This window comes from Danio aesculapii, chromosome 12 (genome assembly GCF_903798145.1).
Source record: "Danio aesculapii chromosome 12, fDanAes4.1, whole genome shotgun sequence".
NCBI lineage: Eukaryota > Metazoa > Chordata > Actinopteri > Cypriniformes > Danionidae > Danio > Danio aesculapii.
Genome location: NC_079446.1, coordinates 46,315,156 through 46,342,959, shown reverse-complemented (window position 1 = coordinate 46,342,959; position 27,804 = coordinate 46,315,156). Strand labels below are relative to the sequence as shown.

At 36.3% G+C, this 27,804-nt stretch overlaps 2 protein-coding genes across 3 annotated transcripts in view; one reads left to right on the top strand and one right to left on the bottom strand.

The window, feature by feature from the left end:
- dock1 (dedicator of cytokinesis 1) overlaps window positions 1-27,804 on the top strand; it is a 927,369-nt gene that overhangs the window by 41,610 nt on the left and 857,955 nt on the right. For both annotated transcript variants that reach the window (XM_056470102.1, XM_056470100.1), the window contains exons 2-4: window positions 23,855-23,938; window positions 27,563-27,603; window positions 27,688-27,743. In XM_056470102.1, coding sequence (XP_056326077.1) covers window positions 23,855-23,938; window positions 27,563-27,603; window positions 27,688-27,743 — 181 coding nt within the window. The remainder of the gene's footprint in view (window positions 1-23,854; window positions 23,939-27,562; window positions 27,604-27,687; window positions 27,744-27,804) is intronic.
- Window positions 1-27,804, bottom strand: part of LOC130238984 (disintegrin and metalloproteinase domain-containing protein 12) — a 541,789-nt gene that overhangs the window by 303,154 nt on the left and 210,831 nt on the right. The window lies entirely within an intron of this gene.

The following is a 27,804-nucleotide window of genomic DNA, read 5'->3' as shown; positions in this document are numbered from 1 at the left end:
AATTAAAAAGTTATTAAAGTTACTAAGTTGACGAAACTGAAGTTTTTTTGTGTTTTTTTTACCTGTTTCTCTAGTAAAATTACAATATCGTGATAATACCGTATACCGTGATAAAAGCTCAATCAATTAATCGCAGCATGAAAATGTGATACCGGCACATGCCTATCTCTAACATGTAAATATATATCTGTGAAATCTGCGGAGTTCTGCACACACACATCTACTTCTAAGCATGCGTTAACCCTTAGCTTCAGCAATAATAATAGTTCTTCTCACGTTAGCAAACACTGCTAATTACACAGCACCGGTTTCGACCTCTTTCTGTGTTGTGGTTTTGTGAATTAATGAAACGCTGGGCTGTCAGGAAGGCTCTCTCTTTCTTTGCTGATATTATTAGTGTGGCTTTTGTTTGATGTTTTCTGGCCTCTCTGCATTTTACCCAGAATCCTCTCTGCCGCAGGAGTGATGACCCTCTCGTTGTGGGAGATTCCGGTTTTAATGACCTTTTCTCATTATCCTCGGCCACACTGAAACCTGCAGACCATTAAAAATACACTTGCACACTGCAGCGCTGTGCTAATGTGTGGTTAATTGTGTGGCTTTGCTTTGGAAAGAATCGATCAGGACGGGCCTTTGGTATTTTGGGATATCAGATGAATCTTGTTGGCTGGGATTTGAGTCTCTTTTTTTTTTTTTTGGTGGTTCATTGTTTTAGCAGTTTATCTTTGACTAGGTTTACATGGACATCAGTAATTAATGATTTGCCTTAATCTGAATAAGACAGTAATGTAATTAAGGTGTTTACATCAGTTGCTTTTTTGAAAGTTCCTTTAATGATCTCGTTTTACATGTTATAGCACATAGCTTGATTAACATCATTACATTACTATTCAACATTTAATCTGGAGTTTCATGTAATTTGGGGTGTTTCAGTTTTATTTTGTCAACTTCAGCTGCAGTTTGGCACTGCCACTTTAATTCAGGAACATTTCCTGCATGCCCCCATGACAAGCGAGATATTGAATGTGAGTATGAAGGAAGAACTGCTGGAGGAGTGTTTTGTATTGCAGTCACGGTTGAAGTAACTTGGTAAAGTTGTCCTGATGTTTTACTAAAGTTTTTATTATTTAATTTTTTATCTTTTTTTTGTTAGGTATTCTAAAATGTATCTTAATTAAATAATTTTCATTTTGTTAATTTCAGTTCATTTGAATTATTTATATATGATGCTGTATTTTAAGTGCCTTTGTATTTATTCAATTTTTAAATTTATGTAACAATTTATTAATTTTTGAACCGTCTTATACAAAAATTTAATGAATTACAGTTAATTTTAATCATTTTTTGTCATTGAAGTCATTGGGTTTAGGAACAGAGATGAGGTTCTCAAGGTGAGTGCGTACCTCATCTCTAAGGGTCAAATAACCAAAAAATAAAGTCGAGAATCTTTGACATGACTATTGAAGCTCATATCTGACTCCAGAGTCACACAAAGCAGTAACTAAATCTGCACACTACCATTTCAAAAACATGGCAAGAATTAGTGAGGACTTTGAAACTTGTTCATGCTTTTATCAGCAACAGAGTGGATTACTGTAATGGACTCCTCACTGGCTTTCCCAAAAAGACAGTCAGACAGTTGCAGCTCATCCAGAACGCTGCGGCCAGGATTCTGACCAGAACCAGAAAGTCAGAGCACATCACACCTGTCCTCAGGTCTTTACACTGGCTCCCAGTTACATTCAGAATAGATTTGTATTATTACTTGTCTATAAATCACTAAATGGCCTAGGAGCTCAATACATTACAGATATGCTCACTGAATACAAATCTTATTGATCACTCAGATCTTTAGGATCATATAAACTGGAAATTCCAAGAGTTAAAAGCAGGGTGAATCTGCTTTCAGCTTCTAACAGCGCCTTCTCGCTGCTGGAATCAGCTTCCAGAAATGATCAGATGTGCTCCAACATTAGGCACATTCAAATCAAGACTGAAAGCCCATCTGTTTAGCTGTGCCTTTACTGAATGAGCACTGTGCTGTGCCCCACAGATCACACTTGTTTTTTTCTTCTTTTTCATTTTTATAACCTGTTTTAACACATTTTAACAGTTTTTTTAATCTGTTTTCATAATATTTATCTATATTTTTTCTTTTGTACTTGTCTCTTTTATTCCTGCTTATGTTACGCACTTTGAATTGCCACTGTGTATGAAATGTGCTATATAAATAAACTTGCCTTGCCTTGTAGTAATTTTTGAAATAATTATAACAATAATATTTAATAAATTGGGTTAATATTTTATTCTAGTTTTGTAGTATTTATTTTATTTATTTTTAATCAGTAATTTAAGTTACTAAATTGGATTGTTTAACTGCATTATCATATTTTATTAACTATTTCAGCTGTTATTTTACACTTCCCATTAAATTAAAATATTTTTCCTTTTTATATTAATATAAATTATTATTGTTTAAAGTATTATTCTGTTAATAATAAATATATATATATATATATATATTAATTAGGTGAATGATATTAAAATATTAAGAATAATTATATAAAAATAAACATTTCTGTATTTAATATTTGTTAATATTAATATTTATTTGATTTCCCAGTAAATATAACTGTACTATGATATACACAAACACACATTTTGACTGTAATATATGATATAATATAATATAATATAATATAATATAATATAATATAATATAATATAATATAATATAATATAATATAATATAATATAATACAATACAATATAATTATACAGTGATTCAGATTTTAGTCTTAAATGTGTTTTTCCAGCACATATTCTAGTGTCCTCAACACGGTTATGTTAATTCTCCAAACAGCAGGGAGCAATTATATTCGCATTATTAAATTTGGGATCTGCGGGTGTTGGAGAACAAAGCCCATCTGACCCAGATCACTTTGAACATGGTCCACTTTGGGTCAGATTTTTGGTCAGCGCTGAGAGCGACTGTGAATCCAAACTTGCTGAAAACAAGTTAATTAGTTTGAGTTCGTGTCCTTTTAGTTGAGCTTTGGTGTCCTAGGTTCAGAATAATGCCTAATCTAATAATAAAAGCCTATAGTCTAATAAAGATCATCTGCACTTTCTGGAAATGTGTCTGGTTTATAATTAATATGATATGAAGCAAGTGGTAAACAACAGAAGACAGGTAGCATACAAATGAACCATAATAAAAGCTATATTTTCTCTCTGGTTTGTGAAGTAGGAAGTTCACAGACAGTTGAAGTCTGTTTGCTGATGAATGGTAATGTTGTGGTAAAAGCAGACAGGTTGTTTTGGTCGTGTTGAATGTGTTTTTAGGCTTTTGAAAGCTGCTTGAAATGAACTTTATGAGCTGTTATAATAAAACAGAAGCAAACGGTAGAGGAGAGAATTTTGCTTGTAAGATTTTCCCGCCAACTCAATGAAAAAGTGCTTTAAATGCATGTCTGAAAGTTAATGGTGGTTGAGTATTTCCTTGTGGAAAAAAACAATATAAGCTTAGATCAATATGTACAGGATATGCAAACGGTGTGTGCAGATTTAATTGCAAAATTGTCGTGTTTGTCAGTGTAAAATGATTCTGTACAATTAATGTGCACTCTTATTGCAAACTGTTTATTAATTAGCCGTGATTATACAGGTGTATTATTAAAATATGATTATCAGTGTGTTTCCCTTATGAATTGTTAATTTTTATTCATTTTATTACATAAAGCTTTTAGATTGGTTTTCAGAATTATGATTGATTTTATTCTCCATGCTTTATTATCTTTGTTGTTTAATGTTTATTTACCATCCCTGTTTTTATTTTATTATTTTTTAAACCATCCCATTTATTTAATGTGCACAAGTTTATATTTGATGTAATTGTCATTACCTTATGTTCTTAGTCATTTTTTAATAATGATAATTATAATAATAATATATTTGAATGTTTTAATGTTTATAATTTGATTTGGTTTTAATTTTATTTTAAACCGTCCTCTTCATTTAAGTTTATTTAAATTGAAACTTATTTCTCATTCATTCTCACTTTATTAATACTCATTTTGTTCTTAATATTATTTCTTTTTTTTCTTTGCTTTGTCTTCGTCGTCGTCTTCATCTTTATCTTTGTTTTTGTTGTCTTCATCACAGTCTTCGCTGTCATCTTCGTCTTTGTCATCGTTTTTTTTGTTGTCCATTTGTCTTTGTTTTCATCTTTGTCTTCATTGTCTTCGTCGTCTTTGTTTTCTTCATTTTGTCTTTGTCGTCTTCATCTTTTTTGTCATCTTTGTTGTCTTCATTTTGTCTTTGTTCATCTTTGTCTTCATTGTCTTCGTCGTCTTTGTTGTCTTCATTTTGTCTTTGTCATCTTTGTCGTCTTCGTCTTCATCTTTTTTGTCATCTTTGTTGTCTTCATTTTGTCTTTGTTCATCTTTGTCTTCATTGTCTTCGTCGTCTTTGTTGTCTTCATTTTGTCTTTGTCATCTTTGTCGTCTTCGTCTTCATCTTTTTTGTCATCTTTGTTGTCTTCATTTTGTCTTTGTTTTCGTCTTTGTCTTCATTGTCTTCGTCGTCTTTGTTGTCTTCATTTTGTCTTTGTAATCTTTGTCGTCTTCATCTTTTTCGTCGTCTTTGTTGTCTTCATTTTGTCTTTGTCATCTTCGTCTTTGCCCTCGCCGTCTTTGTCTTCGTCATTTTTGTCTTCGTCTTCATCTTTGACTTTGTCTTCATCTGCTTTTTGTCTTTGTCTTAGTGTTCCTATTCTTTTTCTTGGTCTTTGTCTTCACCTTCATCTTAGTCTTTGTCTTCATCTTAGTCTTCATCTTCATCTTTGTCTTCTTCGTCTTCTATGTCCTTGTTCTTGTCCTTGTCTTTGTCTTCGTCTTCTTTGTCTTTATCCTAATCTTTGTCTTTGTCTTCTTCGTTTTCTTCATCGTCTTCATCCAACAGAATTTTTCATCTATAAAGTATGCCTACACTGTAAAACCCAGTAGGTTAAGGTAACTCAAACCATTTAAGGAAAGCAATTGCAACAAACCATTTAAGTTCGAACAGTTGAAAAACTAATCCTAATGAGTACTGTCAACTTAATTCATTTAAGTAAATGAAGCAACTTGAGCACAGTGAAACCCAATAAATGAAGAGAACTCAAACCAAGCGAGTTAAACTAATCTATACAAGTACTGTGAACTTACTCCATTTGAGTTGAAGTAATGAGGTATTTAATTAACTCAACACTGTTAATTACATTCAACACTGAGTTCAAAACTTTTTTCAAATGAGTAAATTTAGTTAACTGCACATTTCATTTGATAAAGCTGACTGTTGCGTTTAACAGTGTAGCTATTATGTGACAGTTTTAATTATGATTAACACCAAACTTCCCTGAATTATAAAAATTATCCTTACAAATCTGCTCTGAGTTACAGATGTTGTGTTATTGCATTAGTGTTACATGTTTTTTTTTTTTTTTTGGTCTGTATGTTTCTTCAGCCTCACATTACAGGCTTGTTTGTACGTGTTGGCTGAATTTCTAAAGTGTACAGTAGACAAATTGACTGAACATGATGATATCTCTTCTCTTCATCACTCTCTCTTCCTCGTTCTCTACTTCTGCTCCAGAACTCAAGCATGTGCTTTGTTTTAGTTTTTCTGTCACATTTCATACCATCATTTCTAGGCGATCGCTAACTGAAGAGCAGGTTGGTGTTGATGGTTATGATCGCGTGAAGTCAAGAATCTCAATGCAGGGAGGTGTAAGTGGCCTGCAGTTTGAGACCTCTGCTTTTGGGGCATATAAAACAGGCTTCTTTAATTTAATTGGAGCTGGAAACTGCTATTTCTCGCTCTCTCTTAAATTGGGAGTCCTTTTTTTGTTTTTGCTGACTCCAGATGAGTGATCAGAGAGCTTTATCTGTTCTACAAAAGCCTTGTTACAGGAAATAAAGCTCATGATGTTTTCCTGATTGCATTCCACACATATATATACGGGCTTGTACATGTTGGCGTGTGTCTTGTTTCTTTTGAGGTTTTTTTTTTTTTTTGTTGCTCTAGAACAGGGGTGCCCAAACTCTGTCCTGGAGGGCCGGTGTCCTGCATAGTTTAGGTCCAACCCCAGTCAGACACACCTGGGCTAGCTAATCAAGCTCTTATGCTGCGGTTACACTAGAGTTGTGCGTGCCAAATACTGTTGTACGGTGCTGTGAAAAGGGCCGGAATTAAACAAGATGACTACACATTAAAAAAAAAGCTATTGTTTACATTGTTTACATTGTTTTACCATTGTTTACATTTCTGTCCAGAGAGGTTGTTTTTTGAACTTCAGTTGATCTCACACAATCATGTGATGTGATTTCGCAGGTCGGAGTTCACCTAGCTTGAACTTCCCAATGCAGCGAACTGCGAAACTTAACACACACCTGCGTTTTCCGGTCTGACGCATTCGCGTACGTATGAACCGAAGTCTATGGGGAGAAAAGTGCAGTGTGACCGCAGCTTCAGTAGGCTTGCTAGAAATGTCCCGGCAGCTGTGCTGAGGCAAGTTGGATCTAAACTCTGCAGGACACCGACCCTCCAAGACTGAATTTGGGCACCTCTGCTCTAGAAGTGATGGTGGAGTAACACCTGTATGAAGTTGTCTGTCACAGTGAGGAGATTTGTTGTGTCGCTCGCATGTTGTTTGTTCAAAGCAAAACTGTGTCTTATGGCACAAAAACAGCAAGGGTTTTCTGTACTAAAATTAAATAAGCAATCTGTTTTAAGAGGTCTGTTGCATGTTTGAAACTATTCTCTTTTCCCAACATGATTACTTTTTAGATATTATTTAGAATTTTACATATCAGTTTTTGTTTTGTATAAGAAAATAGATTTGGAATTCAGTTTAATAGATTTTTTTTAGCACTCCCCCAATAATATACTATATATATATATATATATATATATATATATATATATATATATATATATATATATATATATATATATATATATATTGCACAATACATTATTCTTCTTTTCTTTTTATTTTATTTATTTAAGTTCTTAATTTTTAAATTGTTTAAAAAAAATTTATTAAATAAATTTTTTCATTTTCTGTCATTTTTTATTTAATTCTTCTAATTATTTATTTGTTCATTCATTCATTTTCTTTTCGGCTTAGTCCCTTTATTAATCCGGGGTCACCACAGAGGAATGAACCGCCAACTTATCCAGCATATGTTTTACGCAGCGGATGCCCTTCCAGCCGCAACCCATCTCTGTGAAACATCCACACACACTCACTCACACTCATACACTATGGACAATTTAGCCTACCCAATTCATCTGTACGGCATGTTTTTGGACTGTGGGGAAAACTGGAGCACCAGGAGGAAACCCACGCGAACGCAGGGAGAACATGCAAACTCCACACAGAAACGACAACTGACCCAGCCGAGGCTCGAACCAGCGACCGTCTTGCTGTGAGGCGACAGCACTACCTACTGCACCACTGTGTCGCCCATTTATTTATTAAATTTTTTTATTTTACTTTAATTTCCTTTTTAATTTAATTGAAATAAATTTGAATTTTTTATTTAAATTTATTAAAATTTATTTTTTATTATTATTTTTAATTACATTTTAATTTCTTTAATTTTTTTTATTTTGAATTGAAGTAAATTTTATTACAACCTGGATTATGATCTCTTTCTGTGCATAATTATTTCATAATAATAATAAAAATATATATATCCATCTTGTTTAATCATTGAACTTTTTTATATTTCTTTTTAATTTGTTTAAAATTAAATAAATATAATTTACTCTTTAATTTAAATTCATATAAGCTCTTTTATTCCATTTTATTTTAACATTTATTTTAATCATATTTTAAAATATTATTTTATACAGTATGTGGTAGGGCTTGTGCTGCCCTGTTCACGTTTCTAGCATGTTTTCGTGATTTGCTAGGTTGACATTATAAACTGATCAATGATCCTCCTCCATCCTGCAGGTTTATAGGATGTGATTCAATTGTGTGAAAACTGTACGTTTGTTTAGAAAAATTAAAGCACAGCTATCATTCATTCATTTCTGAGGCACAAACACCTCAAGCTGAGATGCACCGTGAAGTTTAATACTCGGAGTTGATAATAAACTGCAAGATGGAGCAGACTTTATAGTGACCCTGAAAAGCCAGGCTAAGAGAGAGCCCATAAAATCCTTTATTACCTCAAAATAAAATCAGTTGACCTCAGTTTTATAAAAACCCTTCCTTGCTAGAAAGTCATAGTTTTGCTCAAGCACCATCATTGTGTCAACCGTTCTGTTAGAAATCCATTCTGGTGTTCAACCTCGTCTTTATTCTCTCCGTCTTTTGATTCCCAGTGTCCTTTTTCCTCCTCTACGGAAGTGTTCCTGCTCTCTGTGCTTTGGGCGGCTCACGTAACCTACCGGTAATGGCCAGTTATTTCCTGACTGGAGTTATTCCTCCTCCTCACCTGCGGCCAGATTTCTGAGATTATTTTATGATTCCTTTTGTGTGCTTGTGAGTCTGTCACTCGTGGCTTCAGTAGAGCTGTGCTCATCTCATTCTCGGCCATTATCAAGTGCTTTATAGGTAACTGCATTTCAAAAGACCCTCGGAGGTTTTTCTGTGGTGTAGAGACTGATTCAGATGGCAGGCAGACTATAAACCCAGTGACTCATTTACTTACTCACTGACCTTTTTGCTCACACTGACCGACCCACTCACTGACCCATTTACTCACCCATTTATTCACTTACTGACTCACTCACTGATTCACCCACTGACTCATTAACAGACCCATTTAATTACTGATTCACTCACTGACCCAGTGATGGCTAATTTGCTCACTGATTCACTCACTTACTGATTTACTCATTGACCAATTTAATCGCTGACCCAGTCATGACCCATTTACTCACTCGCTGACCCTACTCACTGATCCATTTACTGACTAATTTACACATCGGTTCACTCACTTATTCACTCTCAAACTTGCTGATTCACTCATTGACCCAGTCGTGACTCATTTACTCACCCACTCACTCACTGATTCACCCATTGGCTCACTCATGGACTCATTGACTCATTGATTCACTCACTGATCTATTTACTCATTCAATGGCTTACTCACTGATTCACCCACTCACTCAATCACTGACCTGTTTAGTCACTCATTTATTCACTCACTCACTCACTGGTCTACTCACTGACCCATTTACTCACCCATTTATTCACTTACTGACTCACTCACTGATTCACCCACTGACTCATTAACAGACCCATTTAATTACTGATTCACTCACTGACCCAGTGATGGCTAATTTGCTCACTGATTCACTCACTTACTGATTTACTCATTGACCAATTTACTCGCTGACCCAGTCATGACCCATTTACTCACTCGCTGACCCTACTCACTGATCCATTTACTGACTAATTTACACATCGGTTCACTCACTTATTCACTCTCAAACTTGCTGATTCACTCATTGACCCAGTCGTGACTCATTTACTCACCCACTCACTCACTGATTCACCCATTGGCTCACTCATGGACTCATTGACTCATTGATTCACTCACTGATCTATTTACTCATTCAATGGCTTACTCACTGATTCACCCACTCACTCAATCACTGACCTGTTTAGTCACTCATTTATTCACTCACTCACTCACTGGTCTACTCACTGACCCATTTACTCACCCATTTATTCACTTACTGACTCACTCACTGATTCACCCACTGACTCATTAACAGACCCATTTAATTACTGATTCACTCACTGACCCAGTGATGGCTAATTTGCTCACTGATTCACTCACTTACTGATTTACTCATTGACAAATTTACTTGCTGACCCAGTCATGACCCATTTACTCACTCGCTGACCCTACTCACTGATCCATTTACTGACTAATTTACACATCGGTTCACTCACTTATTCACTCTCAAACTTGCTGATTCACTCATTGACCCAGTCGTGACTCATTTACTCACCCACTCACTCACTGATTCACCCATTGGCTCACTCATGGACTCATTGACTCATTGATTCACTCACTGATCTATTTACTCATTCAATGGCTTACTCACTGATTCACCCACTCACTCAATCACTGACCTGTTTAGTCACTCATTTATTCACTCACTCACTCACTGGTCTACTCACTGACCCATTTACTCACCCATTTTTTCACTTACTGACTCACTCACTGATTCACCCACTGACTCATTAACAGACCCATTTAATTACTGATTCACTCACTGACCCACTGACCCAGATGGCTAATTTGCTCCCTGATTCACTCACTTACTGATTTACTCATTGACCAATTTACTCGCTGACCCAGTCATGACCCATTTACTCACTCGCTGACCCTACTCACTGATCCATTTACTCACTAATTTACGCATCGGTTCACTCACTTATTCACTCTCAAACTTGCTGATTCACTCATTGACCCAGTCGTGACTCATTTACTCACCCACTCACTCACTGATTCACCCATTGGCTCACTCATGGACTCATTGACTCATTGATTCACTCACTGATCCATTTACTCATTCAATGGCTTACTTACTGATTCACCCACTGACTCAATCACTGACCTGTTTAGTCACTCATTTATTCACTCACTCACTCACTGGTCTACTCATTGACCCGTTTACTCATTTACTGACTCACTCACTGACCCATTTACTCACTGATTCATTCACTGCCCGATTCACTCATTAACCCAGTTTATGACTTATTTACTCTTATTCATTCACTCACTGATTCACTCACTTATTGACTCACTCACTGATTAACTCACTTATTCACTCTGACTAATTTACTCACATATTCACTTACTGACCAATTTACTCACTTATTCACTCACTGACAATATTACTGACTCGTGAACTCATTTATTCACTCACTGACACACTCATAATCCATTTACTCACACATTCACCTTATTGACTCGCTCACTGACCCATTCACTCACTGATTATTTACTTACTGATACGCTCATTAACACAGTCATGACTCATTGACTGACATTGACATGATTCATTCGCTCACTCACTAATTTACTCACTTGTGCACTCAACTCACTGACCCACTCATGATCCATTTACTCACACACTTTCACCTTACTGTTTCATTCACTAACACACTCACCGACACTCGACCACTGACCTGTTTACGCACTCATTTACTCACTTACTCACTAGTCAACTCACTGGACCATTTACTCACTCATTTATTCACTTGCTGACTCGCTGACCCATTTACTCACTGATTCACTCACTCACTGTTTCACTCACTGACCCTTTTACTCACTCATTTACTTACTGATTCACTGACTCACTGATTCTCTCACTGACCCATTTACTCACTGATTCTCTCACTGATTCACTCAGACCAATTTACTCACTCATTCACTAACACACTCACCGACACTCGACCACTGACCTGTTTACGCATTCATTTACTCACTCACTAGTCAACTCACTGGACCATTTACTCGCTCATTTATTCACTTGCTGACTCGCTGACTGATTCACTCACTCACTCACTGTTTCTCACTGACCCTTTTACTCACTCATTTACTCACTTACTAGTCAACTCACTGGACCATTTACTCACTCATTTATTCACTTGCTGACTCGCTGACCCATTTACTCACTGATTCACTCACTCACTCACTGTTTCTCTCACTGACCCTTTTACTCACTCATTTACTCACTGATTCACTGACTCACTGATTCTCTCACTGACCCATTTACTCACTGATTCTCTCACTGATTCACTCAGACCAATTTACTCAATCATTTACTAACACACTCACCGACACTCGACCACTGACCTGTTTACGCATTCATTTACTCACTCACTAGTCAACTCACTGGACCATTTACTCGCTCATTTATTCACTTGCTGACTCGCTGACTGATCCACTCACTCACTGTTTCTCTCACTGACCCTTTTACTCACTCATTTACTCACTGATTCTCTCACTGACATATTTACTCATTTACTTACTGATTCTCTCACTGATTCACTCAGACCAATTTACTCACTTATTCACTCATGCACTCGTCTTTCTACTCACTGATTCAATCATTGACACTTACTCAGTTTAATAATTCACTACCTGACCCACACGCTCACTCACTCACTCACTTTAGTCACTCATTTCCTCACTACCACTTTCAATAATACACTCATTTGATTCACTCCTTGATTCACTGACTCAATTGCTCATTTAACTATTCACTTGTCTTTTCACTCACTTGTTGGTTCACTCACTCATTGATTCTCACTCACTTGCTCATTCAACAATTCATTGATCAAAATCACTCATTGTCTCACATGATCACTCAATCACCAATTCACTCGCTCATGATGTAATTCTCTCACTCAATTTGCCATCTGAAGTTATTCCTCATTGCCCATGGCCAGATAGATCCGATTGTGGTTTTTTTTTTGGGATTCCTTTTGTGCGCTTCTGACTCTATCACTCAGTGGCTTCAATAGAGCTGTGCACATCTCATTCCCTGCCATTATGGAGCATTGTACAGATAACTGCATCTGAAAAGCCCCTCCGAGGTGTTTCTGTGGTGTAGATACTGGTTTGGTGCTGCAGCTGGTGTCCACATACGGCTCAATGGGCTTCATTCAGTCGCAGCCAGAGGGGAAGAGAGGCCAGTGAGCGTCTGCTTTCTCTCTCGGGACGTGGACGTCTCTCGGGACCTGCACTTCTGTCAAAGAGCCGTCTCATGCTGCACTGATCCTCTTTGTGTCTCTCTCTCTTCCTCTGTTTATGCTTCCTTCAGCTCTGATCCAAAACCTAGTGAGCTGCAGAGTTAAGAAATGTTTTCCTGACGGGGACATTGATGTGCCTTTTATCTTGTTTTGGACTACCTTTTAAGTTTGTTCGTTTGTTCGTTCATTCACTGACTCACTTGCTTATTTACTCATTCATTTACACACCTCCTCATTCATTGATTCATTTGGTAGCTTAGTCAGTGATTCACTAACTTGTTTACTGAACGACTCACTGACTTAGTTAAATAATTCATTCATTCTTTACTCACTGACCTACTCATTCAGCAATTCATTTAGTTGCACAAACAATAATTCTCGTTTGTTCACTCAATTATTCATTCACTCGCTCACTCTTGTTCACGCTTGTTCACTCAATTATTCATTCACTCACTCACTCTTGTTCACGCTTGTTCACTCAATTATTCATTCACTCACTCACTCTTGTTCACGCTTGTTCACTCAATTATTCATTCACTCGCTCACGCTTGTTCACGCTTGTTCACTCAATTATTCATTCACTCATTCACTCATTTGTTCACTTTCAATGATTCACTTACTCATCACCCTCACTCACTCTTGTAATATTATTCATTCATTCATTCATTTATTCTCTTGTTAGTTTATTGTATTTGTTTACTCACTCATTCACTCAATTTGTCCATTCATTTGTTCACTCAATAATTTACCTGTTTACCCCCTCGCTTATTTACTCACTCACTTTCTCTCATTTAATAATTCACCCTCACCACCCTCAATTATTTTTTCATTTATTCCCTCACTCACTTGTTAAATTACCCATTCATTACTTCATTCACTTTTTAATTTACTGTATTTGTTCATTTACTCACTCATTTGCTCGCTCACTCATTAATGTACCCGTTTACTCATTCACTCATTTAATTTGCTCTCTCTCTCTCATTCAGTAATTCACTCACCTCCCTTATTTTTTTAATTACCCTCACTCACTAACTTGTTAAATCATTCATTCATTCATTCACTCGCTTACTGTATTTGTTCATTTACTCACTCTCATTCAATAATTCACTCATTCACTCAATTTGTCCACTCATTTGTTCACTCTTTAATTTACCTTCTCACTCACTCTCTCTCATTCAATAATTCACTCACTCACCGCCCTGAATTTTCATTCATTCATTTTAATTTACTGTATTTGTTCATTCATTCATTCACTTACTCACTTATTTGTTTAATCACTCACTCGCTCATTCAATAATTCACTCACTCATTCACTCTCACTCATTCACTGTTACTCAATTATTGTAATTCTCATTAATTTATCAGTTCGCTCACTCATTCACTTTCTCTATCATTCAATAATTCACTCACTCACCGCCCTGAATTATTTTCATTCATTTTCTCACTCACTTGTTAAATTACCCATTCATTCACTCATTCATTCATTTACTGTATTTGTATTTAATAATTCACTCACTCAATTAGGGTTGGACCGATAGATCTGCCATCATCCATTGCCAATAGACACCACGATGCTGAGCCTGAATACTTCAGATACTGTTGGCTGGTTTCTGTTGGTTGGGCACCTTTTTTACCAACCAAGTGTGTCGATGTCATAATAACGACACAGATCACTCTGCTGAGTCATGCCAGAGTCCTGCGGAAATAGTGATTGACAAGTGGTAATTTGTGCGTAACTTATCTTTATTTATTTATGATTTGGTTATGGGTAAAACTAAGACCATGAGGGTCAGGTAGTTGAAACTGTTAGCTACAAATAATTAATTCGTTATGAATAATTAATTATTCATAAATGATGAATTCACTGCCGCCTATGATGACGATGCAATTGTGCATTGCGATGTTTCATATTAGACATCGTATGATGCCAAATCGGTCGACATCGCCCAACCCTACACGCAATTACTCAATTTGTAATTCTCATTACTTTATCAGTTTACTCACTCTCTCACTCACTCTCTCTTTCAATAATTCACTCACTCACCACCCTTAATTGTTTTTTCATTCATTCCCTCGCTCACTTGTTAAATTATCCATTAATTCATTCATTCACTTTTTAATTTACTGTATTAGTTACATTATCTCACTCGCTCACTCATCTGACTCATTGACTCAATTTGTCCATTCGTTTGCTCACTCACCCATTAATGCACCTGTTCATTCAACCACTCACTCTATTTGCTCACTCAATCATAAGTTACCTGTTCACTTACTGTCTCATTTGTTTACTCACTCACTCACTTACTTGGTCTATTCCTTTACTCACTCTATTCACTTGTTAATTTACTGTATCTGTTCACTCACTCACTCACTCACTCACTCACTCACTAATTCACTCTTCACTCATTCCCTTGTTAATTTACCTGTTTGTTCACTCACTCACTCACTCACTCACTCACTCACTCACTCACTCAGTAATTCACTCTTCACTCATTCCCTTGTTAATTTACCTGTTTGTTCACTCACTCACTCACTCACTCACTCACTCACTCACTCACTCACTCAGTAATTCACTCTTCACTCATTCCCTTGTTAATTTACCTGTTCACTCACTCACTCTTCACTCATTCCCTTGTTAATTTACCTGTTCACTCACTCACTCACTCACTCACTCACTCACTCACTCACTTAGTGATTCACTCTTCACTCATTCCCTTGTTAATTTACCTGTTTGTTCACTCACTCACTCACTCACTCACTCTTCACTCATTCCCTTAATTTACCTGTTTGTTCACTCACTCACTCACTCACTCACTCACTCACTCACTCACTCACTCACTCACTCACTCACTCACTCACTCACTCTTCACTCATTCCCTTGTTAATTTACCTGTTTGTTCACTCACTCACTCACTCACTCACTCACTCAGTAATTCACTCTTTACTCATTCCTTTGTTAATTTACCTCCACACTAATTTGTTCACTCACTCACTCACTCACTCACTCAGTAATTCACTCTTCACTCATTCCCTTGTTAATTTACCTACTCACTCACTCAGTAATTCACTCTTCACTCATTCCCTTGTTAATTTACCTGTTTGTTCACTCACTCACTCACTCACTCACTCACTCACTCACTCACTCACTCACTCACTCACTCACTCACTCACTCACTCAGTAATTCACTCTTCACTCATTCCCTTGTTAATTTACCTGTTCACTCACTCACTCTTCACTCATTCCCTTGTTAATTTACCTACTCACTCACTCAGTAATTCACTCTTCACTCATTCCCTTGTTAATTTACCTGTTTGTTCACTCACTCACTCACTCACTCACTCACTCACTCACTCACTCACTCAGTAATTCACTCTTTACTCATTCCTTTGTTAATTTACCTGTTCACTCACTCACTCTTCACTCATTCCCTTGTTAATTTACCTGTTTGTTCACTCACTCACTCACTCACTCACTCACTCACTCACTCACTCACTCACTCACTCATTCAGTAATTCACTCTTTACTCATTCCTTTGTTAATTTACCTCCACACTAATTTGTTCACTCACTCACTCACTCACTCACTCACTCACTCACTCACTCACTCACTCACTCACTCACTCACTCAGTAATTCACTCTTCACTCATTCCCTTGTTAATTTACCTGTTCACTCACTCACTCTTCACTCATTCCCTTGTTAATTTACCTACTCACTCACTCACTCAGTAATTCACTCTTCATTCATTCCCTTGTTAATTTACCTGTTTACTCACTCACTCACTCAGTAATTCACTCTTCACTCATTCCCTTGTTAATTTACCTGTTTGTTCACTCACTCACTCACTCACTCACTCACTCACTCACTCACTCACTCACTCACTCACTCACTCACTCACTCACTCACTAATTCACTCTTCACTCATTCCCTTGTTAATTTACCTGTTCACTCACTCACTCTTCACTCCCTTGTTAATTTACCTGTTTGTTCACTCACTCACTCACTCACTCACTCACTCACTCACTCACTCAGTAATTCACTCTTCACTCATTCCCTTGTTAATTTACCTACTCACTCACTCACTCACTCACTCACTCACTCAGTAATTCACTCTTCACTCATTCCCTTGTTAATTTACCTACTCACTCACTCACTCACTCACTCACTCACTCACTCAGTAATTCACTCTTCACTCATTCCCTTGTTAATTTACCTCCACACTAATTTGTTCACTCACTCACTCACTGCAAATGTATTTAAGTGTAGCAATTTTTTTTGTTTGCTCACTTGGTGATCTAAATGACAGGATGGTTTTAGATTTATTTTACACATTGTATCTCATCACTTTATCAGTTTTTTTATTTTTATTAGTTTTCTCCTTGTGGATTTGTATTGTTAAACCCAGGTTAAGGCGGACTCCTCGTCTCCTCTATTTCACATTATAATCTTCTCTTGTGTAATAACCTGTGGCTGTTGTGCATTATTGCGGGCTTTAGCCACCTGTTAGCCAGGCTTTTGAAATTCCAATCACAGCAGTCTGTGCTGAGCTAATATAATCGTGTGTTTGTGTGTGTATTTCCTCAAGTGTGTGTGTCAGAGAATGCATGGAGGGATGTCATCTGCTACAGTGTTCCCCCTCCTAAGATAAAAGCTGTATCTGTGGCTGTTTATGACCCGCACGCACATTAGAGACGTGTCACACATTCACTTTTGTCCAGACATTACTGCGCTCTGTCATCGTGGAAGTGTTTCTGTCGCAGTGTGTTGCTTGTTGTGTAATTGGATTGGCTTCTTGTGTGGAAATCAGAATGGCAGCATATGGGATTTGATGTGCGGATCTGTTCAGAGAAACACATTCTGCTGCCTTGTGTGTTTTTGAAGTTTTTCTGACTTTGTTGGGATGTCGCTTTATGAAATGTTTCTGCGTAACACAAGCTCAGTTAGATGAAGAGAATCCAATATGTGCACTTTTTAAAGCTTATTATGTTGCGTTGACTATCACTGGAAAAAATTGGGAGTTAAGAAGTACTCTGCTGGTCAAATGATTGAGCTTGGTAACCTACCCTGGCTTAAGCCGCCTTTCCACTGGACACAACAAACGACAAGTGACAGACCAGAAGTCATTCATTTCCAATGGAGAGTATTCTGGGATAGGGATAGGTATTGTTAAGGTTTTAACGGTATTACTATTCTCGATACCACTTATCGTTTCGGTACTTTAAAAAAAAAAATATATATATATATAATAATTTTTTAGGGGTTTTTCACCTTTATTAGATAGGACAGTGAAGAAAAGACAGGAAAGCATTGGGAGCAGAGAGAGGGGAAGGATCAGCACAGGGCCTCGAGCCAGGAATCGAACTCAGGTCTCCGTGAGCACCATGGTGCCATATGTTGATGCACTTAACCACTAGGCTATTGGCGCCGACCTTGGTTCGGTACTTTAACCGGTTCTTTTATCTGTACTTTTTGTAGTGTGTTTTTTTTATTATTACTATTTTTTATTTATTTATTTTTATTTTAAATGGGGAATTAACAACACTTTGTTTTATTATTAAGTTTTTAATGTAAAATAAAATGAAACCAATAATTCCTAAACAATAAAATTTTTCCTGTAACAGAATGTACAGTGGTTTGAAGGAAAATGACTCCGTTTTTAACCATTTTTCTGGAGAAAAATCCACATGTTTGACTTTTCTGGCAGAAGTCAGGACCTTTCTTGGTTTATTGTGCTCCCTGCAGTTGTAAATAGGGGAGCGCGGGGCACAAAGTAACGTTGGGTTAAATGTAACATGGAGTTTTAAGGTATTTGCTTAGGGTTTACCATGGTATGCTTCCAAGGTTTTCACCACAGTGCCGGCAGATGTCTTCCTGCCAATTATTGAAAAAGTTCTGCGAGATTTGGTTGAGAAATGCAGGAAGCCACACACTGTTGGACACCAACTAAACTAAAATATTTTTGAATATTGAGTGTAACGTTGGGAACTTTTTATGTTGTTTTTATTAGAAAACATTTTAATAGACAATATATATATATATATATTTATTGCTAATACTGCAAATAAATGCATTGTATAATAATGGATAATAATCCAAATAAATCCAAATGTGTTTATCCAATAAACAAACAAACAAACAAACAAACAAACAAACAAACAAACAAACAAACAAACAAACATATAAATAAATAAATAAATAAATAAATAAATAAATAAATAAACATACTGTGCTATGTAGAATAAAAAATAAAGTACTGAGGAACCAGATGTATTTCAGTATTGTCCAAGCAGGTCCGTGCACGCGAGATGAGAAATAAAAAATGTTTTCATAATTTTTTTTGTCATAAAGTCTATATTAAAAATATTTCTATTCACAAATGAGTGATAAATTTTTTTTTTTTTTTTTAATGTTTCCACATTCCCTCCAAAAGTTTTAGTTTCTAGTATTCATTCATTCAATGATGGTGAACGGACGGAGAATAAAGGGTGTTGCTTTTGCACTCCATTTCGGACACAGCGAGAATCAGCTTCTCTCTCATGGTGCATGACAAAACTGAAAATTCTGTGCGACCGCCACAAGGGGGCGTATTCCGACAGTCGTGTTTGAATGTCATGTGCAGTGGAAGGCGGCTTTAGGGCTGGGCGATTATGGCAAAAATGCAATCTCTATTATGGTTTTCCATATTGAACGATAACGTTATATATTTCGATACAAGTTGTTAATGCTTCCATTTTTAAAAGTATCCTAACAATGACTGAAGCCAGAGAAATTAGAGGGTCCATTAAATGGCACAGCATTTTCAGGTGATACATTTTCAGTGGCCTAAAGTTTTGTAGAGTCTAGATTCCCATTGTTGCAGATTTCTGCTGTGTGAGGTGCTCTTAGATCAGTATAGAGTTAAAAAAGTCCAAAGCGTATCATTGTTATTGACAATTTTTTTTGAGATTCGATATAATATGGTATATCGCCCCAGGCCTACCTACCCAAGTTGCATTTATTTGATCAAAAAAATTCAGGTAATAATATAAGATATTTTATAAGAAGATATTTTATTTATATATATATATATATATATATATATATATATATATATATATATATATATATATATATATATATAGATATATATATATATATATATATAGATATATATATATATAGATATATATATATATATAGATATATATATATATATATATATATATATATATATATATATATATATATAGATATATATATATATAGATATATATATATATATAGATATATATATATATATATATATATATATATAGATATATATAGATATATAGATAGATAGATATATATATATATATATATATAGATATATATCTATAGATATATATAGATATATATAGATATATATATATATATAGATATATATATATCTATAGATATATATAGATATATATATATATATATATATATCTAGATATAGATATATATATATATATATATATAGATATATATATATATATATATATATATATATATCTATATATACCTCAATGGTTCTCTTAAAAAATGGATTTGCCAGAAAAATCTGAAATGGCTCTTTGCTGAAAAAAGGTTCCTGTCCCCTGCTTTACTTTTTTTTGTGGAAAAGTTTAGTAACTTAAGTTTGTTAGTTGAAGTGTGTGTAATTGCAGATACACGTGAAGTTATTCATTCTCTCGCTCTTTTATTCTCTGGTTCCCTTTTGTTCTGCAAATGAGGGCACTTATGTTTTGTTCAATCACTCGTTCACTCATTTGTTCACTCACTTTCATTCAATAATTCACTTAATTGATCACTCGCTGGCTCTTTTAATCACTCATTATTTTATGCTTTAGAGTTTTTTGGGAAAGTTTTATAACTGAAGTTTGCAGGCACACGTGAAGCATTCTTAGGCTCATTATTTTAAAGAGCATGCATTAAAATATATTTGTCATACTGTGCTGCAGAGGTGTTTCATTCAGGCTTAGGATGAAAACTAGCAAAAGAGAAAGAGACTGCAGTCTGTGTGTGAATTCAAAAGAGCCATTGTGAAGTGATTCTGTAATTACTCTTTCTCTGCTGAGAGACTGAATCTTCCACAGAGAAAGAGTGTCTAACAGCATGTGTGCGGATGAAGGTGAGCGTCCTGACAGAGACAGAAATAGTGTGTGTCTGTGTGTAGTTAACCCTCACAGGTCTCGCTCTCTGTCCTGTGACGTCTCTCTGTGTCTGGAGTCGTGTGTTCATTCAGGGTCACTGAGAGAATCACTAAAGCACAGATCACTGCATGATGAACACTCAATTCTGACAGATGGAGAGCTGAAAAAAAAATAAAATAAAATAAATATATATATATATATATATATATATATATATATATATATATATATATATATATATATATATATATATATATATATATATATATATATATATATATATATATATATATATATATTTTTTTTTTTTTTTATTTATTTATATATTTTTTTATATATATAGCCCTCCTTTTTCTTTTTCAGATATTTCCCAAATTAAGTTTAACAGGTTCAGGAATTTTTCCACAGTATTTCCTATAATATTTTTTCTTCTGGAGAAAGTCTTATTTGTTTTATTTTGGCTAGAATAAAAGTGTTTTTTAATTTTTAAACCCATTTTAAGATCAATATTATTAGCCTCCTTAAGCACTATTTGTTTCGACACCACTGTTATACAATGACGTAAATACCCTGATTATCCTAGTTAAGCCTTTAAATGCCACTTTAAGCTGAATACTAGCATCTCCTGCAAAATATCTAGTTGATAACAACTTTTGTTCTAACTTGGAGTTTGTCTTTGTGCTCGTCTCTACCTGTCATAGAAAGAAAAGGTCCCACTTTATATTAAGTGGCCTTAATGACTATGTACTTGCTTCAAAATATCAATACAGCATACTAAATGTGTTTATTATGTATTGCAGAACACTTCTGGTGCTCTTGAGTTGGGATATAGGTTCAGAATGGGACAGTTTTGGTGGTCTGCGTAGGTTTAAAGGGCACCTATTTTACCCCCTTTTCAAGATTTAAGATATAGAGATAGGTTGAACAAACAATGGCAGAAAGAAAGGAAGAAAGTAAGCAAAAGAATGAAAAAGGAACAACCAGGTTCACAAAAGACACCAGTCTAGTCTCTGTGAAGATATGATGCATTGTTTTATCAGGAAGTTGAGTCACATTGGAGGATCTCATGGCAATTCATAGCTTATTGATTTAGTGGCTAATCCATATGAATTCGTACCATCTCATTCATACAATTTAGAACGATTTGCTTATCCTCAATCACAGTTGGGTTTAGGGGGGGGGAATGATGTGTTCTCGAACAGAAGAGCAAAACCACCCAGCTTGATGATACAGAATCCAGACAGCCTATAACAAGCTGTCTGTATAAACACAAACACACATAGACACACAGCACATAGCACCATGCTCTCTCTCATTCACACGCATACACTCAAACACACATGGACAGCACCAAACAAGCGACACACAGCATCACGTTCTCTCTCATTCACACACACACACACACACACACACACACACACACACACAAACAGCATCCATGTGCGCATCCTCGCTCGCTCGAAGTGATATTGTTAGACCGCCTGCTCCGCTTCAAATTACACCAGAGTTACCGATCACTCCCGCACTTTATTCTGAAATTTATTCCCTCACCGCAAGAAATCTGGTCTGGTCCCGCGTTACAGCAGCGGGAATGCAGACTTCTAGTTCGTATTTACCACGGGTCCCTTCTCGTTCGGTTGAAACCTGAAATACTGCCAAACTGTAGATGTTGTGTTTTTTCAAGACCAGGTCACTTGGTGCGTGACTCGCCATCTTACCTGACCTTTCTCTCTTTCTCTTTCTCCTCCACACTGTCCCGTGATGGCAATCACACATACGCATTTTAAGGCATTAAATAAATAATATTTAATATTAAATACTTGTCTCCTATATAAGTGCATTGTTTTTTATGACGGTATAACAGTATTGAAATTGATACTGTTGCCATTTATTGACCCTGCGGTATACCATATTACCGCCCAAACCTAGTCTGAATACCCATTAATTTCCTATGGCGGTCCCTTTTGACCGGGAACACCACAGGTGTAACCAGGTTGACTAAAACACTCAAAATTCAATGAAAGAGGTGATCATCACTTATGTTCAAGTGCACAGTGTGGAGGATATCATAAGGCCTTGAGGCAATCGGATGTAAAACACAATGTTTATGAGTGTTTTAAGTTGTAAAACGTTCAGATTTGACCCAAACACGACAGGAAGGTTAATTCAATTAAATTCATCTCTTTATTTCTCTAGCACTTTTACAATGTAGATTGTGTTAAAGCAGCTTAACATAGAAGTTCTAATAGATTGAGACAACATCAGTCCAGATTTCGGATGAGTCCACAAGTTCAGTTCAGTGTGGTTTAATTTTCACTACTGAAAGTCCAAACACTGAAGAGTAAATCTACTGATGTGCAACTCCACAAGTCCCAAACCAAGGAAGCCAGTGGCAACAGTGGCGAAGAACACACTTCACCAATTGACGAAAGTGAAGGGAATAAAACCTAGAGAGAAACCAGGCTCTGTTGGGCATGACCATTTCTCCTGTGTCCAAACTTTAGGCGTCGTGTACGCCAGAATGTTGTGTTCTGTTCACATTTGACACCTTTTGCCCTCTCAAGTTAATTGTTTTGAATGCAGATGTCCATTTCATGGCTTTCGTTATTTAATTTCAAACTGCATTTTAGCACTTTGTCAATGCTCCTGGACTATTAGGACACATTTTTGTCAGTTATTTTTGTAAACATAACATACTAGGTAATGTCACCTCACACATTGTTAAAAGAACAATCACGGGTATCTTTTTATTGACTGAAAAGCTTTATAATAAATTTGTTGGGATTAGATTTCTGTTTGGAATTGTTCATGGTTTATTGTGGAACTGCTGTATTTTATTATTGGTCAGTTTTTGCTCTGCCACATCATCAATACCTCCGCTATACACACTATACTCACTAGAGTGTTATGTTTTTTGTCCTCAGCCATCTACAACTATGACGCTCGCAGTAACGAAGAGCTGTCCTTACAGATTGGAGACACCGTTCACATACTGGAGACATACGAAGGTAAGACAAACACTAACTTACACACTCTGACACAGTTTCTTATTCTCACACACGCACACACTTGCTTATGTAGTTAATGGGGAGACGTCATGGTTTTAATATTGTGCAAACTGTATATTCTGTCGCGTAACCTCTCCCCCTAAACATCTTTGAAAACAGTTTAGTTTTTGTGCATTTTGTTTACAAAGTCCTTAAAAACCATGTTAATGTTGTAATCCACATCATTAATTCCCATCACGAGCGCACACAAATCCCTTTAATAAATTACTCAGTGACAGTGAATCTTTAATGTAAACAGCAGCTATTTATTTAAAGATATTGCAGTGGTGTATAACATTTTAGAAAGAAGGTAGGGCTGGGTGATATTGCAAAAATGCAATCTCGAGAATTATCTTCCATATTAAACGATAACCTTGTATATTTCAATAGAAGATGTTAATGCTTCCAGATTTAAGAATACTCGAACAATGACTGAAGCCAGAAAAATTAGAGGGTCCATGTAGGGTTGAGCCGATAGACGATGCCATCGTCCTTTGCTGATGGCCGATAAACATCACGATGCTGAGCCAGCATTGCGATCCTCCTTGCGAAAAATACACACTTAGACCCCGTTTACACTAATACGTCTTAGTTTTAAAATGGTGTTTTAGAACGAAAACGATCCGCATCAACTCTGACGTTTCACCTAGCATTTCTGAACAGCCCTCCGTTCGCACTACAACTGAAAACACATCACGTGACCAATAACACACACAGACGCACACACACTGTCATGCGCTCGAGACAGCAGTTCAGTACACTGCTTCAGTCAGTTCGCTTTCATGTTTGTACTTAGTAATTTTAGCGAACACCTCAGATACTGTTGGTTGGGCACCTTTTTACCAACCAAGCTTGTCGACGCCATTTTAACAACACAGATCACGCTTGTACTTAGTAATTTTAGCGAATACCTCAGATACTGTTGGTTGGTGGACCTTTTTTACCAACCAAGCTTGTAGACGCCATTATAACGACACAGCTCACTCTGCCTATTCATGCAAGAGTCCTGCGGAAAGTGATTGACAGGTGGTAATTTGTGTGCAACTTTTATTTATTTTTGATTTGGTTATAGGTAAAACTAAGACCATGCCGGTCAGGGAGTTGAAATGGTAGGCTACAAATAATTAATTCGTTATGAAATAATTAATTGTCCATAAATAATTAATTCACCGCCGCCTATGACGACAATCCCATGGTCCATCGCGATGTTCCACATTAGACATCATACGATGCCAAATTGGTCGACATCACCCAACCCTAGGTCTATTAAATGACACAACTTTTTTGGATGATACACTTTTGGTACATCTCTAAAATCAACACACTTTTAGATTTCTGCTGTGTGATTGGTTCTTAGATCAATATAGAGTAAAAAAACGTCCAGAGCTTATCACTGTTATTGACATACATTTTATTGCGATTCAATATAATACCGTTTATCGGCCTAGCCCTAGAAGAAAGGCTACTAATAATTTTATTTCCTCAATTTGTTCAGTATTGAGATCTTTGGCACAGTGGTGACCTGTATCAAAATTGAACACAATTATTGAAATCACTTTTTTATTTAGCATTTTAAAGTTATTAACATTATGCAAAAAAGTTAGTGAGTTTAATTCGCCTTTTAGCTGCTACAAATCCAATTTTATCTGTAGAGAAAAGTTTTATAGAAAAAGTTTATTAACTTAAGTTTGTTAGTTGAAGTGGGCGGCGCAGTGGGTAGCGCCTGGTTGAGCCTCAGCTGGGTCAGTTGGCATTTCTCTGTGGAGTTTGCATGTTCTCACTGTGTTGGTGTGGGTTTCCTCCGGGTGCTCCGGTTTCTCCCACAGTCCAAGCGCATGCGCTATAGGTGAACTGGGTTAGCTAAATTGTCTGTAGTGCATAGATCTTAAACTCTGTGCAGCTCTGCACAGTTTTTTTTCCAACCCTAATCAAACTGCTACAAATCAGATTTTCTCTTTAGCATTTTTTGATTTGACCTTTTTAATTCAGCTTGATTTATTTATTTTTACATCATTTCATCTAATCGTACATGGTATGTTTTATTTTATTTTCTCAGTCCATCTCATTTTACTTGTTCTCAGTCTGCCTTTTCATAATCTTATCTTTTAATGCAGATTGTTTGGTTTAGTTGTGTATGTTGAAAATAATAAAACAAGTCATATTTTAAAATTATGCTTGAGTTACAAAAATAACCTCATACAGTATAATTGGAAAATAAATGGCCTTTTGTAATGTTTAATTTCTCCTTGTGGATTTTGAGAGGAGAAAAACTTCTACAATTTTGTTGTTGTTGCATTTTTAAGAATTTATATTCTTTTGCTATACAGTACACTACCTGACAAAAGTCTTGTCTCCTATCCAAGTTTTAGGAACAAATAATACCTTGACTTCTAGTTGATCATCTGGTATCAGAAGTGGCTTATATGAAAGGCAAAGGCCTCTAGATTATGCTTATTTGACCAAAATAAAATATGATCATGCCTTGATTTATAATTATTTCATTAGGACAGTAAGGTCTGACTTTGCTTAGACAAAAGTCTTGTCACTGAACAGAAATAATGTCCAGTATAGAATATAAAGTCATGCTGCAGTGGATACTGAATGAATATTGTGTCTGACTCCATCATGAGCTTGGAGGACTGCATCCATACATCTCTGCAATGACTCAAATCACTGATTAATAAAGTCATCTGGAATGGCAAAGAAAGCCTTCTTGCAGGACTCCCAGAGTTCATCAAGATTCTTTGAATTCATCTTCAATGCCTCCTCCTCCAATTTACCCCAGACATGCTCAATAATGTTCATGTCTGGTGACTGGGCTGGCCAATCCTGGAGCACCTAGACCTTGTTTGCTTTCAGGAGCTTTGATGTGGAGGCTGAAGTACGAGAAGGAGCGCTATCCTGCTAAAGAATTTGCCCTCTCCTGTGGTTTGTAATGTAATGGGCAGCACAAATGTCTTGATACCTCAGGCTGTTGATGTTGCCATCCACTCTGCAGATCTCTCGCACGCCCCCATACTGAATGTAACCCCAAACCATGATTTTTTTCCTTCACCAAACTTGACTGATTATACTGAGAATCTTGGGTCCATGCAGGTTCCAGTAGGTCTTCTGCAGTATTTGTGATGATCAGGATGCAGTTCAACAGATTATTCATCAGAAAAAATCTACCTTCTGCCACTTTTCCAAATGCTCAACTAAAAGTAATTATTTGTTGCTCTTACAACTGGGATTGACAACAAGACTTTTGTCATGTACTGTATATTACTATACATCTATATTTATACTTCTGCTACCCATCCATATCTGTCATATTCAGGCCTTTCTGGGCTCAAATGTCCTTATCAGAGCTCCAGAACAACCTCTCTCTGATGCTCTCTTTCCTAAAAAACACACAGTTTAGAAGCAAATGATTTGTTAGTGCCCAGTGCCTCACTTCATATCTCCAGGAGATTTATGAAAGCTGTCTTTTATAATCTCTGAATATTGTTTTGTGGATGTGCAACAGGGACACGGCGGCGTCTCTCTGTAATGTAATTGTTGATATTTTCCTCTGACTGCTGTGATATTTCTTGCTCTTCTCAGGATGGTATCGAGGGTATCGGCTAAGGAGAAAATCCAAGAAGGTCAGTTTGTTTTGTTTTTCAGTCGTCATTCAGCAGGCCTCGGCTCATTTGGTGGTTTTTCTAATGGCTTTTCTCTCTTTGCAGGGTGTGTTTCCGGCTTGTTATATCCATCTGAAGGAGGCTACGGTTGAAGGCAGTGGGTCAGTATGTTTATTCAGAAGTACTGAAAGATTAGTGTTAGCATACATGTTGGAAAAGATG